Source organism: Sander vitreus, chromosome 10 (assembly GCF_031162955.1).
Source record: "Sander vitreus isolate 19-12246 chromosome 10, sanVit1, whole genome shotgun sequence".
NCBI lineage: Eukaryota > Metazoa > Chordata > Actinopteri > Perciformes > Percidae > Sander > Sander vitreus.
Genome location: NC_135864.1, coordinates 7625815 through 7645484, shown reverse-complemented (window position 1 = coordinate 7645484; position 19670 = coordinate 7625815). Strand labels below are relative to the sequence as shown.

The window sequence follows — 19670 nt, the reverse complement described above, 5'->3', positions numbered from 1 at the left end:
GTCATCTTCAGTGTGCGCTCAATTTCTCCTTCTTTGGGGTGCGTTTTATATGATTTGTTATTTACTGCAAGTAATCTAAGGAATATAATTAAAATTAAAGAAATTGAATGCAATAAAATTAAAGAAATGTAGTCCACAGAGCATGTAGCTTAAAACAATAATGAGCAATGGAAAAAAAGGACTTAGCATTATACTGTACACCATGATATGAAATATTCATTATTTTTTAAAGAGACACTGTGTCTGGATTTACTGTTTAAATATATATATATATGACTAGGGTTAAAATATTGGTAAGACTTATTGTACTGTAGTATGAATATAAATTTAAAAAAGAAAAGAGGGTAGTGCAAATATCGAAAAAGAACATCAAAATGTGTTAGATGCTTACTATGGCATCTCTGATTTTACATTTAAATTATAGGGATTTGGACTGCCGATGGTCTTGTTTATTTAAAGAAGCCAAGAGCAATTACCAATATTCTCACATTTTTTATATTTGAAATCCAAAAAATCAATTGACATCTAAACAGTGTACGCTAAATGTAGAAATATATCTCATAACCCTTAAATTGCCTCCTCGAGTCCTCCACTTGCCTTCCTTCCTGGGCGGAGAAAGGGCAACGAGCAAATGTGTTTTAGAGGAATGAGACGTCCTTTCCTCTGAAGCGTTCCTATGAATTTGTCAGCTGTATGGGTGGAGTTAGCAACTCCTTCGGTTGCTCTTGTGTATCCTCCCCCATAGCTCCTCGATGATCCCTCCTCCATGCTCACTCCTCGGTCCTCGGGGCAGAAATAAGAGCTTTGAGACAGCCTTCACCGAGGATGGACAGAACAACTTCTGGTTCAGGACCGAGGAGTCGAGGAGCTATCAAATAAGGCTTATGAGATGCAGCATTGATCAAGGATTCTGGTCTCAGAGCCGCTGCTGTGCATTGAGGTGAGCTCAACTACTGTACATCTGCTTAGTTGCTCCACCTCTAGGTCTGGCTCCTTCCCACTAGATATATGACATCCCAAGTCCTGAGGGCCAGTTTTATAGCCAGGGACCAGCACACCCCATCCCTTGCCTGCCACATACAGCTAACCTTGGAGGCTTACGTGGTGGCAGTCTCACATTACTTCCCAACAAGGCCCCACAGGTATAGTCTCAGTCACCAGGCACATCAGCCTCCATCCCCCCGCCCCCCACTTGGGAGTCCCTACAAGAAGCTGTAAACCCCAACAGCCTAACTTTCACGGTTACAGGGGAACACAACCCCCCACCAGGATAAGGTCATTTTTCATAAGGGTATTACTAGATCATTCTCAAAGACAGTGAGAGGCCAATAATGAATGACATTGACAAATAACTGCACATGTATACTGCATAAGTAATGTATGTGTTATGTATCATTAATATCTGCAAACAGCTAGAGCTACCTTTTGAAAGATGATGCTGCCAGGCAGAAGTAAACAACATTAGGACCCATAGTGTTACATTTTACATCAGAAATACTTAAATTTCAAATTATGTTTTCAAAATGAATGCAGCTTCCCAGAGTAGAAAACTAAATGTATTTCTCAAGCAGCAGAAGTGGTTGGTGTATTTGACGATTCAACCAAGACTTTCATCAATTTACCCCAAACAACGATTTGTTTTCTACTAAAGTGGCTGGGAGAGTGGACAAACTATGCAGCCACAGTACAAATTAGATGCAACTTTATTGATTCCTGTTTGTAAAGTGGGGTCACTGCAACAAGGAACGGCCTATAGATAAAAAAAAAAAAACAAGAGCAGACATTGCATACTGAAGATAACAAATAATCACAACAAAATGTACATATTGAAGATAATAGTGTATAACCACTGAATGATCATCCACGCACTGCACAAGCTTCATAGGGAAATCGAAAGTTTCTTTTAAAGTACCTAGAGTCTAAATTTCATCAGCTCTTCTGAGTAAAAATTCCAAATACTGTATATCTTGTCATTCTCATGTGACCTCAGAGTGATGGACAGCACTCTGAATTCAGTTTCTCAGAATTACTTTCTTAAGTTGTTTCTTAATTGAGTTTTAGAAATTCTCAGTAGTCATGGCAGGGTGATAAGCTGGTCCTTGGAGGCTTCACCCAGACTATGAAAGTACAATTCTTAGTCTGCAGTAAAACAAAAAAGGTTATCTGGAAGTTTCAGTTTCAATTACGACCAAAAGTCATGGGTCTCATGGGATTCACTCTGTTTCCGTAAACACAATACTTAGAATAAGAAATGTAGATCATTGCAATTAACCTTGGAGTAGTCTTTTAGAAGAATGATAATGAACTAACTGTCTGTCAAATGTAATGAAAATGTGGAGCTGTCTACGTCGACACAGTTTATTCACATTCAACTCATTAGAACCAGAATGGGAGAAAACAAGCTCATTTACACAATCTCAATCCACCTTTGCCCTCTTCATACAGTCTCGGTTTCAGCACTCACATGGCAGCTCCACCATACTAAAGACTATCCCAAACTAATTAACAGGAAGTGGAAACTAAAAGCAACATGTGGGAACAGTGCTGCAGTTTCTAGTCTGGTAGGGTAATACTGTTAAAAACAAGGCAGTAATAGAGAGTACTAGAATAATGAATTCTCTGTTTCCAAAAACAAGCTACATCATCGTCAATCGTTTCTATTGGTTGACTGTGCAATTCACAGAAGTTGAACAATGATTAACATTTTTTAATTAGTCTACAGTAAACAGAAGTCTTTTGGGCTTAAATATAAGTGAATAAAACAGAATAAATATGTATAGACGTGTGTGCAACATAGCGGGGAAGGACTGGAGTAGCAACGTAAAGCTAACCAAACTCGCCTGGGTTTCAGGTTAGGTAAGGCCCACATCCTTTTTTTAGTAAGTTAGGTAAGTCGTGGCCTGTTAGTAGCTGGTACAGTCATAAAGCACAGTGGTTATTAAATCCCCTAGACCTAACAACAAATTACTTCCAGATTTCTGACTATATACAGTATCTGTCAAACATTTCTGACATGTAATCAAACATTTGATTTTATAGCAGTAAAGTTGTTTTGTGGGATAGTATGCATTTGTAAGAGTAGCTAAAAAGACACCAAAACAGCACATGGCACGACTGAGAGCAACATGGCTTTACACAGTTTACCCTTTTATTTGTAGCATCTTCACTCTTCATCTACAGCTATTCAGAGACACTGAATACTGCTGTACTGCTGGGGAGGGAACGTTTTAGAAAAGGACATTTGTTTCCAAGGAATACTAACCCAATATACTTTTCTAAAAGTGGATTTCCACTTTTCTAGTCACTCTAATTTGAATGGTGAATTTGGGGACGTTTTATGAAACAAAAAATAGCATTATTGTATACAGGCGGCTGCCTTTTCCAATCCACCATGCTGAACAGAGGCTCCAGACAGCCAGGGATATGAGTGCAGGCAGCACAGGAACAAAAACACAGACACATCACCAACAGTATGATAATAACATCCAAAACACATGATTCAGTCAGTGGTTTCTGTGGCATGAGAAATACTTTTAATAAGTAATTATTTCCGCTCACAGTAGAATAGGTGGTCCTTAATGTGGACACAGGACACATTCCCATTCTCAATGCTATTAGAATGTGGACACATGTGGCTCAGACCACCTCCGAATGCGGTTTTAGTGATCGGATCTCAATGCGTCCACAATGCGTCCTGAGAGTCCTGAGATTTGCTAGCTGTGGCTGATTGAACCAACATTTTACTCAAGAAAGATAAGAATAATATCAATGTGTTTTTGTAAATAGTTTTAAATTATTAAAAGGAAAAGAAGGTCTTTAGAGAAATGTCTGAAAATGCTCCTTTTTGTCTCAGCCGGCTACAGGGGTGTGTTGGGTACTTGTTTGATTGACAGCAGCTAGCAGTCTGCCAGAGTGTCGGCGTTACACCGTAGAGAACAAGATACATTTTGTGTTCATGTTGGTAAGTCAGATAAGGAGACTTTAGCAGGAAAGCAAGTGTGCGTTGTTGTGTAGCAGACTGCTGTCGGGTTCAGTGTGATAGTCTGCTCTGCCAGTGATACAGTAGAACGTTATGAAGATTTGATTGGCTGCGTGGAAATAAGGTTCCCATATGTAGACGGATACCAGAGCGATATTCCATCAAACTAATGCAAAACAAGGGAATGCCATAATGAAACCAAGCCAAAAGTATATTTGGTTTCTGATTTCTTTCTTAAAAATGCAATAAATTCCAGTTGGACTTTAAGAGTGGAAAGAGACTTGCCTACCGCTGTGGCTAGTACAGTACAGCAGATGATGTTTATTTAAACAAAAAAGTGCACTCTGTCTTTGTGGCAGTCTCTTACCATTCACTTGAAGAGTGTGAGTCTGAAAAAGTTTCTCATAGCCATCAGCATGACAGGTATAGTTGCCCATGTGGGTTGTTGTCACCTTGGTGATGTACAGTGAACCGTCATCCCCAAAGTCCTACCAGAGAAAGAGAAAAAGAAAATTCTTAATGACTTACAGAATGTATTAGTGGTCTTGTTCCAACAGTGCAGTGATGGTGTTTGAAGGCATTTGAAGCTGGAAATGAATGATTACAATGGAAACGCCTGCAGTGTGCAGATGAGAAGATAAACATGTTTCATAGCATAGGAAATGAAAAATACAATAGCAATCATTCAAAAAGGCACATTGTACAGCAATGTCTATCAGTCCAAGTCAAAAGTTAAAGCCATTTGGTGCCACAGAAAACACATGAGGAAAATAACTGTTAAAGTCACAGTTAGAAAAAAATGTTTTCTGGTACATGTCATTTTTCCAATCAGAGGAACATGATCTGATGGAAAGGGACTGAGGCTATAATTGATTACCATAGAAATGACTGCGTTGGCTGCTTTTAAAAACAAAAACAGGGCAATATAGTGCTGCAGACGTACGGCCAATCAAAGTAACTTCTACTGCTCTTTTTAGATGCATTGTCCCCGAAAAGGCCAAAATGCAAGTTGTTACCCTTTGGTTAACATAAATGTCCCATAAATACATAAAACATGTTGTACTTCAGTTCTCATGTGGCCTACTTAAAGCAAAAAAAGAGACATTCATGATGTGAACTTCATGCTGTGCTGTGATTACTAAGCCAGTGAACACAAAGAAAATGGTGCTGAACGAGGAAAGACAGCAAACAGAATGCTGCACAACTGCAGCACAGATAGAAGCCCCCAAAGCTAATGAGCCCATTTATAAATCCGTTTGACAAAGAGCGAATGTGTGCCACCTTTTTAAGATCAAGCCATCTTGGCAAGTCATTGAATTGCTTTTATTGTATTATATGAAGTGTAATGGTGGTATTATGTTAATAAAAAGTGCAAACAAACTGCGTCAAAAGACCGTTGATCGTTTCCGGAAACAAACTCAACCCCTTCTGTTTTGGTTAAAAGTTAAATTGGTTAACCTTTTCTTCTACTCACAAATGTAAGATTAAAAGCTGTCAAATCTCCTCTGAATTAAAACTGTTGGGGTCATACAGGGCAGACAGTGGCAAAGATGCACCTTATGAGACATGTTTTGGAATGAGTGTAGAATATAGCATTAGTAATGATGAATAATTTATTTAAAGCAATATGTAATTTGGAAATTCTGATTAGCATAGTTTTCAGAATACGGCAGCATTGATTTTATCTGCACCTGCTATTGTGGTCTTCTTCGTTGCTCAAGTTAGAGATTTCATTTGAGCCAATTGTATCCATATTTATAGATGTACATAGTACATTGTATTGTTAATTGCTACAGTATAAATTGAAGATTTTACATAAATATAATTGACTGATTAAATTGAAATACATACACACATTTGCAGAGTAATGTATTGCTAAGTAAAGGTGGCTGATTGGCTGAATGTTTGCTATCATTTGAGAGTTACTCTAAAAGGTTACTCTTATACATTACCAAGAGTGAGACACTTAAAATGTGTCTTATTCTTCTTTTTTTGAAAATATTATGTTTAACTCTTACAGTGACCCTGGTGTAGTATAATCACTTATTAGTCTTATTTCATGTTGCAGTACATTTTTCACACAACACTAGATTCAAAATACAACTTTAAATAAGTTCCTTAATTTAAGAGAAATACTCAAATCTGTGTCAAATCATATGACGATAGTCACTTTAACACATTAACTATATCAAGTGATTATATTATAAATCTACAGGGACAACTTATGAACAAAATACCGGCCTGTGCTAACGATAATAGATTTTAACCACGTTCTGAATGCACAGCTGCTTTTCAGAAATGAACATGATCCAGCACTCAGCCTTCATTAGAGTCTTCTTCAGTGCTCACTAAATTGATGAACTCCAAGTGCCAAAAGGTTTTGATTCCTGATTTCTGCCATGCATTGAAAAATCATTCATATACTTTAGTGGGGTGAACCTTTGCTCTTAAGAATGTCTTACTCTGCCCCTGTGCTCCTTCTTATAACTGAACTGAGCATTAATTTATTAAAATGATTCCACTTACCAGTCCTCTTTCAGAAGAGTTCATAACAAAACAATTGCATTTTCTCATTAAATAGCTTTTAACATTTTGATCACATCTTTGCTGGCTGTTTACATCTTGGCATTCAGCTTCTCCTTAAATGTCTACAGACAAGCGGGGAGAGTCAGCCATCGTGTTTTCAGGCACACAGTGTGTTTATCAGTTCGTCCCGGTGTGCTCCGATCTCACCTACAAGCTCGGTAACTGCTCGAGCTGAGTGAAGCATCAGAGCTTCACAATATGAGGGGAAATCGATGGTGCGTTTTGGCCCCTTGGGCTGAGAGCATATTGTGTCACCTTCTTAAATGAAAAATGAATAGGGGGAGAAATGAAACTCAGAGTGGTGGAACGAGCCACGGCGGAGGCTGTCGACATGATTCCTCCACCTCACCTCACCACCCTCACCTCAGCTATCAGCAGCACCCAGCACCCAGCTCTCTGCAGACAAAGCAGGCCAGTGTACGACTACTCAGAGGGAAGGGAGACAAGGGCAGGTAGAGGTGGATTTACAAATAGGCCATAGCCCTCAAGAAACTATAATTAATAAAGCTGTCAGTGCCAGGTCACCTCTGAAAGGACACTAAAGAGCCACCTCATTGGATAGCTAACCTCTGGTAGTGACGAGGCAATTCAAAATGGCCTTTGAAGAAGTTTCCAGGCTAGCCTTATGAAACTTTGTGAGGAACACAATACGGTGAGTGAAAATACTCTGATGTGTGAGATTAATATGGTTTGACATTAAAGGGCAGGTTTACTCAAATGACAAAAATCATGTTTTCTCACTTATCTCTGGTGGTATTTGCTGTAACCATACAGATTGTTTCAGTTTTGTGCGCCAATGTTTTGAGATTTCAGCTGCAAACATTTCTGCCTCCACCCCAATATAATTGAGTTGAATGTCATTTTATTTGCGGTGCTCACAGCTTTGAAAAAAAAATTACATTTAGGGATGTTTTCCCTTACTCTGCACGCATCCTCCACAGCACTCACTGTCAACAATTTCCACTGGAACTACCAAAGAAACAGTCCCCGCAAAATTTGTTAACAGTGTTCAATTAGAAGATGCTGTTGAACTGTGTTTGTGATGCTGTGAGTATCACAAACAAAATTCTGTTTTCATAAATGAGCCACACTATTGCACTGGGTGACATGTTCCTTCATTACTACGAGCAAAGCCGCTGTTTATTTTACCCAGCTGTCTTGAAAATTATTTCGCCTTTTTTTTTTTTTAAAGTAAAAGTAATTTGTGACCAGTATTTGAAGATATCAGTCTTCAATTGGAATGGGCCTTAGGATGAGAGCCACACACTGGGGAAGTCAAAGCATTGAGAGATGGACTAACACTTGGTTGGTTTTGTTTTTTTCATGGGATTTGTTGACAATAAGAAAAATATACTAATACATCACCATCTTATCCTTTATCCTTTGGTTTAAACAGATTATTTATTTGATGTTCTCCACCTGTGCATTTCTTATAACAACATCATGCATCTACTGTAGGCACCTCACTAGCTTTGTGGGCTTTTTGTGAATGTAAAGAAAAAATGAAGCAATGTCAGTCTGTTGAGACAAAAAAACAAAAAACACCCTACCTGGGACGGGATCTGTTGAGGAGTAAAACAGAGGTCAAACATTAAGAAGTTTAGTTCAATAAAAGCAGAAGAAATGGATTTACATTGGCAGGTGACTGTTCTGCTAGTGTTGTGGTCAGGAGTGAATTGCATAATGTCACAGACAAAGTACAGTATATACCTCAATATACGGTAGATCTAAAGTAAGGATAATATAGAAATAGTTCAGAGTGCATGAGTGTGGTTCTGGGCTCCCAGACCACATGATTAATTCAACAACAAAAAGCCTTCTTTTTTTTGAGTTGGAGATATAATAAAACATGCCACCTTGATCCAGTAAGATTCATGTGTTATCTGCCATATAAAGTTGAACAGCTTCATTTATTCACCCTCTGCAAATGGCACAGTATCACACAAAGTGGTACACACTGATCAAAACGAAATGTAGATATCATTAATGATCACATACATTTAAAAGGACCACATGCTATATCTCCACAATGCAGAGATAATGTTAAACCAGAATAATAAGAATAAGGCACCAAAGCATTACGGGAGATAAAAACACATATTCCAAAGGACAAGATAAGAAAAGAGAAGAAAGATTCAGCTCAGATTGTACTGTACTTCTTCCTGCACTTTGTCTATTCCGGTTGAAGCTGCAGTCTTCAAAACACATTTTCTATTTTTAATATTTTTGTTTTTTTCATGACTGAAATCAAAGATTTTGGGTGCTAAGTCAGATAGATTTGTTATTATAACAAACTTCACAATCTTTCAAATATCACATGCATTTTTAATCTTCCAAACTATTTCCGAGACCACAGAATTGGAATCCACACACACACACACACACACACACACACACACACACACACACACACACACACACACACACACACACACACACATACACACACACACACACACACACACACACACACACACACACACACACACACACACACACACACACACACCAAGACTGGGTCTTTGGCTCGGTCACTCAGGGAAGATTGATATACTGACAGCCTTGGATGATGATGCAATAGCCAGCAACTGTCAACTTCATGGAATTACAGTAAGCTGCTTTGTCAAAATGTTGAGAGGCTCTATTGAACTCCAGGATACAAACGCACCACTGGGATTAATGTGCGATTTACAAAATCTGAATGTCGACAAAATTTCTAACATAACTACATCCTAAACTGGGAAGGCCTGCACGGTTAGACTGCATAAACCTCCCATGGGTACTCGCAGGAATATGACTCTAATTAAGGCTGGCAATGGATGGTCACAAATATTAACAGCCTGCAATTATACAGAAATTGTCTGCAAGGCAATTTAGAATTAGTCTGTGGATGCCAGGTGCAGACTAAATCCATTCTCCTCTCTGGAAAGGACAATAATGATTGACTGGAAGTCTGAGAGCCAAAAATAAATCTGGATTAAGCTAATGTTCCAATGGTACTTTCTCTTGGTGCTGCACGGTTTGCACACAGTTTTCTGATGACCAACCAGAGACTCATGCGGATTCACTTGCTGGAGGTGTTCCATGTTCTGGAGGTAATTTGTGCACTATCAGAGGTTGTAAATTCAGGCTTTGTTAGACATAAAAACAAAATCACAAAGAAATATAAAATCTGACAATTGCAAACCTCCAGGGTCAAAGTCGGCAAGTTCTCTTAGTCTAAGAAGTTGGTTTTTTTAAGATTATTTTTTTGGGCATTTTCAGCCTTTATTTTGACAGGACAGCTGAAGACAGACAGAAGCCGGGCCTGCTGCGTCGAGGAGTAAACCTCTATATATGAGCGCCTGCTCCACCAACTGAGCTATCCGGGCGCCCTCCCTGTAGTAGTTTAACGCAATCTCACTTTATGGTGCTGCACTGGCATCAACCCAGCATGCTGTATGTACCATAGAGACAGAGGAAGTGTAATTGTATGCAACAACATAAAACAGACAATACAAAGATCCTGGGGGTACCAAAGTGGTTCAGGGTTAATTAAAATGCAAAGTGTTAGTTACATCCTTCTTTCTGCTCTGTTCTATCTATGATGAATAACTCAAGCTATGGGTTCTGGGGACTGAAATCAAAAGTTGATGTCTTCAGGAGTAGGATGGTGCAAACCACAAAAGACCAAGCTTTGATTGATTACCATCACAGCCTGTTCTTCTTTCCACTGTCTCAATAAAAGGGAAAAATGAAGCATGTATGATTCCATAGTGAAAAGCTGAAACATTGGTGTATATGCTGTAATTATTCCAGCTATTGATTAACTTCACACAAAGCTTTTGGATAGCTACAATGCTACAATGGATATCCTGAACAACATTTGGCAGCAGATGCTTTCATCTAGGGTTGCACAACTAATCGCAATTTTATCAAAATTACAATATGAACTAGTGCAATATCCAAATCGCAGGGGGGCGCAATATTTGTTAAAGGCAAAATATGTGTCAAACCATTCTAAAATAAAGTATTGTGGTGCTGTGGAAACATCCCGGCCTACAAATCGTATCCTACAGACTAGAGAAAAAATCTTTGTTTGGTACAGATCCTCGCAAAAAAATCACACTTTAATCTTTTTTTTTTTCCAATGAAAATGAGAATAATGATACAAAAATTATCATTCCCTCCAATATTGTGAATCATATCGCAATCGCAATATCAGTCAAAATAATCGCAATTAGATATTGTCCTAATATCATGCAGCCCTACTTTCATCCCTGAGCTGACATTTTAAATTGGAAAATACACCCGTGCAAGATCTAATAATAGTCATTGGCAAACTGATGACTGTGTGTGAAGCGCAGACAAAGACCACCCGTGGTTCGGGACACTGAACTCTGCTATGTGGCGTCAGGCAAAATCAGAAGGTGAAACAGAAGTTCTATTGAATCTGAAAAAACAAACAAAAAACTAAAACATAAAAAATAAAAAATAAATTATGAAAGATAGATCAAAGCCTGTGTTTCCCTTACAAGATCTCGCACCTCTCTTTTTTTCTCCCATAAATCCTCCAAAAGATATTCAGAGCGTTTTCAAGAAATAAACTGACTTGACATTTATTTTTTTGTTACACCCAGCACTTGCATACATCTTTTATAGCAATGAATTGCATAAAAGCAGTCATAATATATTACAGAAAATGACTGAAAAGGCAAATGGGGGAAAAGGCTGTTACTCTCATATGCCCAGCCTTAAAGTCCCTTTATGGTGTTGAAGCCGCTCCTTATGGGAATCACACATCACCAACAACCGGAACCAGCACACTAGTTTAGATCCAGTTGATGGTGCCAAGGATGACTGTCGACAGCTGGGCGCCTCTTACTCATTTTAAGGGTCATCAACATTTAATGTTACATTAGTGGCTTCGCTGGGTCTCCCTTTATCTACTGCGACAGTGTTGACTTAATTATGCACAGCAGTATCACACTCATGGTCAGCCCTGACACACAGAGACGAAAAGGGTTAGGCGAAGGAGGTCTGCCTTTTCTGTACCTCGCCACATAAGTATACTTGCTCCTTTTGATGTGGATGAAAGTGACACAGAGGGCTGTCTGGGGCCGTGCATGCAGATTAACACACGCACAGACAGACACATACAGTATATGCATATACAGTCTTTCACCAGTTGAAAAGTAGGTCCTTCCTCTAGGGCTGAACCCCTTTGGTATCCCCCTTCATCTTCTTTCTTTGTCTGAAATCCCTGTACCTCCCAGCAGTCTCTAAACACAGACACCAAGAACACAAGCTGACATCCTAGATTACTGTCAGAACTACAATACAAAGCCAACGCCAACAGTCAAATAAAATTTGCTGACAATCCGAGCCACTGCTAAAAAGTTGAAATATGATGAGAAAGAAATACAGGATGAAATTATCTCAAATGTATAGCTCTTGCTCTGAAACAGTCGTTAAGAATTGATGATGCCTTACAACGTGAAAACACAATAATTAGACCTGTGCACCGCGAGTGTTAGAGTCATTCCACTATGTGTGTCTATCTACCTGTTAATGTATCTGTGCGTCCACTATGTATCTACCTATCTTTCTATCCTACTTATCTACACATTTATCTGCCCATAAACAAGAAAATCCGAGAGTGATGCGGGCTCTTACATTGATGTCTTCCAGGTTCAAGGAGTTCAGATATTGTTGGTTTCTCTTCCACAATATAGGAGGCCTCCGCTCCCCAGTGATGGCACACGTAAAGACGACGCTCTGGCCGACAATTACAGTTGTGACGCTCACTTTCTGGTCATCTGGAAGGGTGAGCAGGTACACATCTGTTGATGAGAGGAAAAACAACATAATGTCAGACAGATTGTCTAAGGAAACTAAATTAGTAAACCTTTTGAAAAGATGTAATTAAACTGCTGAGTAAATTGGCAACAATTCAAGTTCTTTGTAAAACTTTTATTTTGAGTAAGTTAGCTTGAACAAGGGAAGAAAACTCAAGTCAGAGCCTGCCTATTTTATATCTGAAATTTGATGGACATGTCTTTCAGCTCATAATTCAGAGGAATACACCCATGAGATAATTCACAATGCAAGAATTCATGTTTTGCCCACATTTTTCTCTTAATGAAGCCTAAAAATAAGAATACAGAACACAAGAGTGTATCAATTAGATGCTGTTGTGTTATAGAGGCAGATGCTTTTTTTAATTAAAGATGCACTGAGGCAGCACAATTATTGCAATTTGCAAAGTAATGGGAAGAAATTAAGTTAAAAGTTCTATAAATACTTTGCATAATTCATGTAATGACAGTATAATGAGAGTTCTACTTTCTCTTTGGGTCTCTCTGAGGACCCTGGGTTCACCACTATGTAACTCTTTTTAAGCTAACAGCCAACAGACACTTTTGGGAGGTACCTGTGCTGCTGGTCTGATGACTGCTGAAACCACATCTGAGGTGTGTTGCTTTGTAACTAGAAGTTGGACTATTTTTAACATGCTCAATGCTCTGAGAGTTTAAAACAAGTTAGGTTCTCCACATTGTTGTAAAAGCCCAGGAGTGCACCCTTTCTGATGAAAGTAACATGAAAAAAAGCCAGAGAGGCTCCCAATGGAAACAGCCCTAGACCTCGACCAGAGTTGGTGCTTTGCTCGATTCGGTATTCCTACAATACCTAGGTACCTAAGGTTTTTGAAACAAGTTTCTTGTGATAATGATGTGTTGTTGTGTTCTCTGCGGCCAATTTTTACCTATTACTGAGAGGATTATTGCCACAAAGAAAAGCCAGGGTGGGTTGGTAAGAGGTCGGCATGGCTATGGTTGGTCAACGCATTTTGTGCGTCCAGTAGTTTGATAAGACAATGACTACAATGTACACGCATCAATTCTTTGGTGGTATTATGTAACGTGGCCTGTGAGAGAATGCTTTTTAATCTTACTCTTGGGTAATGAGCAACAGAGCAAACGGAAACAGAGACTCAATTTGTTCTGCTCCTAAGGGCATGAAATACAAAACCTAATGAAAGAGCAGGACCAGCAGACAGTGTTCACTCGCCACAGCCCAGAGAATCAGCATGAGAGCGCCTTCAATTACAGTGTGACTCCGGTGGCCCTGTACCAATGGCTTCTGAATGCTTTTTTAACCTTCTCACTCATTGGCAGTGTTTGGTCCACTTGTTGTGTCTCTGAACTGTGAACTTGGCTAGCCCGTTAGATCCAGGCCAATCACACTGAAGCCGTAAAAAAACTCTTACATCTTTTCAGTGGGAAGCTCCAAGTTAAGACTTCTAATCTCTAATTTGGCCCAATCAAACCCTGCTTAAACCCGGGCAAATCTCTGCCAGGATTACATCAAAAGTAGAGGATTAATAACAGCCGTTTCCTCTGAGTGCAGTATAACTCTAAGTTATAGATGAAGATGATTCACTTCTTTTTAGTTTTTAATTGTAGAATTTTGAAATAAAATATTTAATTATTATTCTGCATACCAAATCAATACATCAACACACATAAAAGAAGATATAAGAAAGCAGGGTCAAACATTTATTAATGAGCCAATCAGTCGTTCTCTAAAAAAAGGAGCTTCTTCATTTATTAGTCCCTTTCATTGGTTGATGATAGATATGTCTTGTGAAGGCCTGCACTGAGGGAAATTACTGTTGTCATGAACATAACCCATCACTTGTATTGATCTAGAAAATGAAGTTGATGATACATGAAAAGAAATAACTAACTTCATAAAGCGACTGAAACATTTCCCTTGTGGACATCGTAATGTGACGGAAATCATTTGATGGAACACATTTGATCCGTTAAGGAGCTGTTTGTATGTGATTTAGACATGGCAATGGCAGTCAGCAGGGGTGATTTCAGAGCTAACATGGCCAGGGAGAAAATAAATGACTGAAAAGAAATGAAAAATCTTGAGAAAGTAAAACCTCCTCCTTTTACAGGGAACTTAAACTGTGTTTCATCCAGATTGTTTATTAGTGGAGCCCCTTTAGTTCTGTTCAAGTTAAGCAGCTATTTTCAAATACTCAAAACTTTGCAGCATTTGCAGATTTGCAGCAGAGAGCGACAACACGTCGCCCTAAATTGGACATTGTAGAGACACCCTACCTGTCAAATATTAAATTCTGGTGGAAGGACAAATAGAGCACAAATTGTTTCAAACTGAAGTGAGTAAATGGTCTTTCCAGATAACGCTGAATGAAACAGCATCAGACCTTTGGACTCTGTTGTTTTTTTGGTTTAACATCAAACACTAACATGTATTGTTTAATATAACAACTTGGGTCTTATTTTTGTAGCTCTGGCTTTCCGTTCTATCGGTTAAGATAACACTGTATTCAGAGTAAGTCTGCATTGACACAGCCTGCATCGGCCATCGGACAGTGCGGCAAAAATGCAGGTCTTTCCATTCATTTTGGCCAATCATGTAACCGGAGATCAGCCTCGTCAGTTGGGTTTGATGCGGTGTGAGAATCCCGTACAGTAAACAGGAAACATCACTGCCTCTATTGCAGCCACAAGAAAGTTTTAAAACACGAAACACAAGCGTTGAATGACCAGGAGTTTGTGTAACAGCTGAATGTTTGCAACAAAGCATATCTATGTCTATCTGTCTTGCTCGTCTATTTTCTTTCTCTCTTTGAAATGAAGCTGCATTCAAGTGCTGACGCAAACGATCTGACGGAAAAACAGTGTGAAATATATGTCTACTTGTGCTACATTGGGGGATTAAAGAACACAACAGTGCGTCACACATATGGGCCATTTCAGTGACACTCCCAAAATGCTGTGATTTTGGAATATGGCAACATTCACAGAAAATAAGTCCAGTTGGGCAACAAACACTTTGTTTTTTTTATCTAGATTAGTTACCACTTATTTGGAGTGAAAAGCAAAAGTTAATTCAACTGTAATGCCGCTCATAACCCCCCATTGCCCAATAAAATAGTGAGTGCACATAATTGCAACAAGTTGAACCAGTCTGTAAACTGTAATGGATTTTATAATTTAAATTGTGGGTAATGATTTCACTGCTAACTAAATTTGAGGGGAAATGTCCCACATCCAAGTTCAGTGCAGATCTAAAGAGGTTTAAGCTTAAATAAAAGTGTAGGTAGGTGTACTAAATGAATAAGAACCAAAACAATCCGATGCAAAATCAATCAAGATGTGAAGCAAACAAAACTCGCAGACATCAAACCAAAACCTACGATGACCAAAACAAGGAGAACAACACAGCAGGGAAAGTAAAACACATTAAATCTGCTCTGTTGCAGAAAGTGAAGAATTAAGAAAAATGGATCTTCCACCAGTCACGCATAACTAATCCATGATCCTCCTCCCCTGATCAACCCACCATGCAGCCACTTGGCACTCTTCACGATGTTGAGGTGGTGGTGGGTGGATACGCTGACAAAAATCTCCTTCAATAATGTCCTGCCTAACCATTCAATTACAGCCCCCTTGTATCTTAATGCTTCTGGAATACGCTGCAAGCAACAAACTCGATTTGTTGCTGATCCCCACGGGGGATAGAAAGGTGTGAAGTTATAGGGAGAATTTAAAGAAGAAAGTGGGCAGACAGACGGCCAGGCAGGCTCTATCACAGCTTTAGCTGGTGGATGGAGGAAGGAAGGGAGGGAGGAAGGAAACGAGGGCTAGAATCCAACCTGAATGAGAAACTCCTCAGAGAGATGCGCTGTTGGAGCCAACTCAAACACTTTGAGTCCAGCGCCTCCTCTGTGAGAAATTTATCAGAGGAGCCTTGGCTCCTCTTTTTTTGTCTGATTTTAGGCCTGAGGGACGCAGCGCCCTGGAAAGGATCAACCTTCACCGTCCAACTTGTAATTAGTGATTAACGGTGAAGTCCATACATTTGATTTACTCTGCTCTGCTCCCAGAATGGGATGTTGGTCAGTGCCACGGCGAGAGGTAAATCACCTATTGCACTGGAGGCTACAAGCTTGTCAGGGAAAATAGCCTGGGCCTGCAGGATGTTACGAGGGGCCAGCTGCATGAAGACAAATTGCACTAAGGTTGCTTAGCCAACCCCCTTACTACATCCTCTATCATGCTCCAGTGCTCTCTTTTTCCGACACATGCCTGCTCGCTCTGTCTCTCTTCACCAAGTCTCTCATTCCTCTAACACACTCCCTTTCTCTCCCTCTCAATGATGTTCAATATTACTTAGGTGAACAACTGTGTACCCCAAATTGCTTTGAGTTTGACTTTTTGAAGACGAGATGAGAGTAGTTTCCCTGATGCGGAGTATTCATAGCCCATATGCAAAGACTCAAAGGGGAGAAAAACACCACAAAAACGGAATACACACTCATGTCAACATTCTCTGATCTTGGATGGTTGAGCTGATTTGTGCCAACTCCCAAAGCAGGAAGAGTTTCTGTTTTTGATACTGAAGATGAGCGACTCGGTGGACTTGAATGTTTGACAGAGAAAGAAGATTGCTTGAATGCTGAAACACACACACTCCCCCTTTGTCTAACCAAGGAAAATACTTATTTCTGCTTTTAATGTTGAACTGCCACTTGTCGCACTACTAAACAAAGTTGATCCCTGCTGTACAATGAGGCAACAATAGTCAGGTGATCTTTAAGCTCATAAAGACAGACACACATGTTGACAGGGAGAGGTCTCGACTTATCAGCTTTTAGCAAAGACACAACCCAGTTTAGAATAGCAAAACACTGTGTGAGGAAATGTAAATAGAAGCTTGTGTTTGATTTGAAGGTTGATTTGTATTCAGAGGGAAAGGGAGGTAGTCTGCACACTGAAGATTGTAAGCTCTCATGTGAAAGAAAAGCAGACCATAAAGACAAAGTATAAACAGACATAAAGAGAAAAATATAACTAAACTGAGAAAACAAAATGGAAAAATATACAACAGATGTTGGAGGCTAGTTATCTCAACATCACAGACTTGTAAGTTTTATCTTTTTAGCATCTTTGATGGTAATAACTTTAGTCAACATGGTCTGAGAGAGTCATACTCCCCATCTTCATGACTGGATTTATCAATGTCAATACATTTTTGTTCGTTTACATGGAAACCTCTGCAACTTTAGGTCAAAGAACTTTGGCAGGGTGGAACTACCTTTGATGTGCATTCTGAGCTTTTCCACTTAAATGAGATTATTTTATAATGCTCTTAACAAAAGAAGAAGAAAAATACCCCAGGCACGGCTACAGTGACCACTACAGTGTCTTTTTAGTATCTATCAGCATGGCCAGTCTTATCCTTCTGAACCAGAAGAGATAATAGTGTTTTGCAGCATTACTGCTATAACACTTGTAAAAATGCAAAAATTACAGGTGTTAAGTAAAGGGCGAGAGGATAATTGTGACCCCTTTCTCTCTCCTTCCACAAACATTATACACATCAAGATGGCTGTAGAACATCAACAAATGGCCTTAGTAAGTGCATTACCTCTGGCTGATCAGCCTCAAGTCTGTTTCCAAAGCAGCTGCTGGGAGAGATCCTAATGGACGGCCAGCATTAGTATGCAACAGAGCCTAAGAGGAGCTCTAATTGGATTAATTTTTATCACAGCTATCTTGTGGAAAACAACTAATAAAAAACGCTATCTTACTGCAATAGGTAAATCATAGAGCACTCAAGCTTTAGCATAAGAGCGGCAGTGATTTTATTGTTCCATCATATTTCACACATGCATGGCTTTTAACTAGGGGTGGTATGGTTCACAAAACCCACGGTTCGGTTCATATCACTGTTTTAGGGTCACGGTTTTCGGTTCTGTAAGGTTCTTGTTATTTTTTCTTTTAATCTTTAACACTCCAGAAATATACTTCAGCATATGATATTTAGCTTAATTATCCACAATGTAGGATACAGTATTAAAAAATAGTTATATCATGTAATCATGCACAAACTGAATTTGACTTGACTTTAAGCACATTATTGGGACCATCTCTGAGGAAAGCTTGGTGAGATTTTGATACAGCAAGAGGGAAGACATTGATGATTTCAACATGCTTTTCGTTTATTTGGCAAAAAAAGAGAATGTGTATTGCCATCTACAGCATTATTCTTATGTGCCTTTTTAGCACACGAAGATTGAAATATTTTGCATTTATCAAACTGCCAACTTCAGTGTAGCTCTTACAAAAATGGCATCCTTTAAAAGAAAAAGAGAGGAACTCTTAAAGCTCCGTCTTTTGAATAAGTCAGAATACGTTAAACATAAAAAGTTGTGATTTTCTTTTGTATAGTTCTTTAAAAAAAAAAAAAGGAAACTTGTTTTGGAGAGAATAAAATTACTCTGGCCTGAGTTTTCCTAGTAACCTTACCAAAAAGGCTCAGGATGCTGCAAATGTTGGTATAATATGAAAATGGCTGGTGGATTTAAGACAAAAAAATTATAATTTATGAATGAATCAAATTTGAACATGTCTGTCAGTGGCTTGTTGATCTTTACATTGTTAGTTCATTTCCTATCCTGGCCCCGGGCTGGGACACACATTCATACGGTTTGATAAAGTAACATTACTTATTGGACTTTAACTTATCATTGCACTTACAATAACGAGCATAGCTGTCCTCAATTTAGGTCATCCTATACGTCTCATCTCTGTTTTTTCCTGCATCCACCGTGTGTGATTGTGTGTGTTTGTGTGGGCGCGTCAGTCGCGGGGGGAACTTTGCAGCCCCGCCCGCTGCAGAGAGCCGACAGGATTGAAACAGCAGCCGCTTCAGCGGCTTTAGAGTGAAAAAACGCAGCGTACATTGATGGTAAAATGTATACAGGTTGGCAGGACGGTCTAAAATGTTTTGCACGGTCTTTTGCTGTACGTTTTGTTGGTAACTTGTCCACACCTCTTCTTTCGCGCGAGAGGGAAACACACTGTCTGAGGTCATATACGGGCACGTGACGGGCACGAGGCTACATTGTGCATGCGTCGAACCGTGCGACGCACACACGCTTGGAACCGAGACAAGTGGACCGAACGGTTCGGATGTTTTTTCACGAAGCGTGCCACCCCTACTTTTAAGTATATCAGATCCCATCATTTTCTATTTTATTGAGAGTTTATTGTTGAGTGAGATCTGTTCCTTCACCATT

The 19670-nt window shown here is 39.3% G+C and overlaps 1 protein-coding gene across 1 annotated transcript in view; it reads right to left on the bottom strand.

The window, feature by feature from the left end:
- Window positions 1-19670, bottom strand: part of fstl5 (follistatin-like 5) — a 101014-nt gene that overhangs the window by 58543 nt on the left and 22801 nt on the right. Inside the window, exons 4-5 of the mRNA XM_078260118.1 lie at window positions 12221-12387; window positions 4347-4467 (exon numbers count right to left, since the gene is read on the bottom strand). Of these exons, the coding sequence (XP_078116244.1) occupies window positions 4347-4467; window positions 12221-12387 (288 nt within the window). The remainder of the gene's footprint in view (window positions 1-4346; window positions 4468-12220; window positions 12388-19670) is intronic.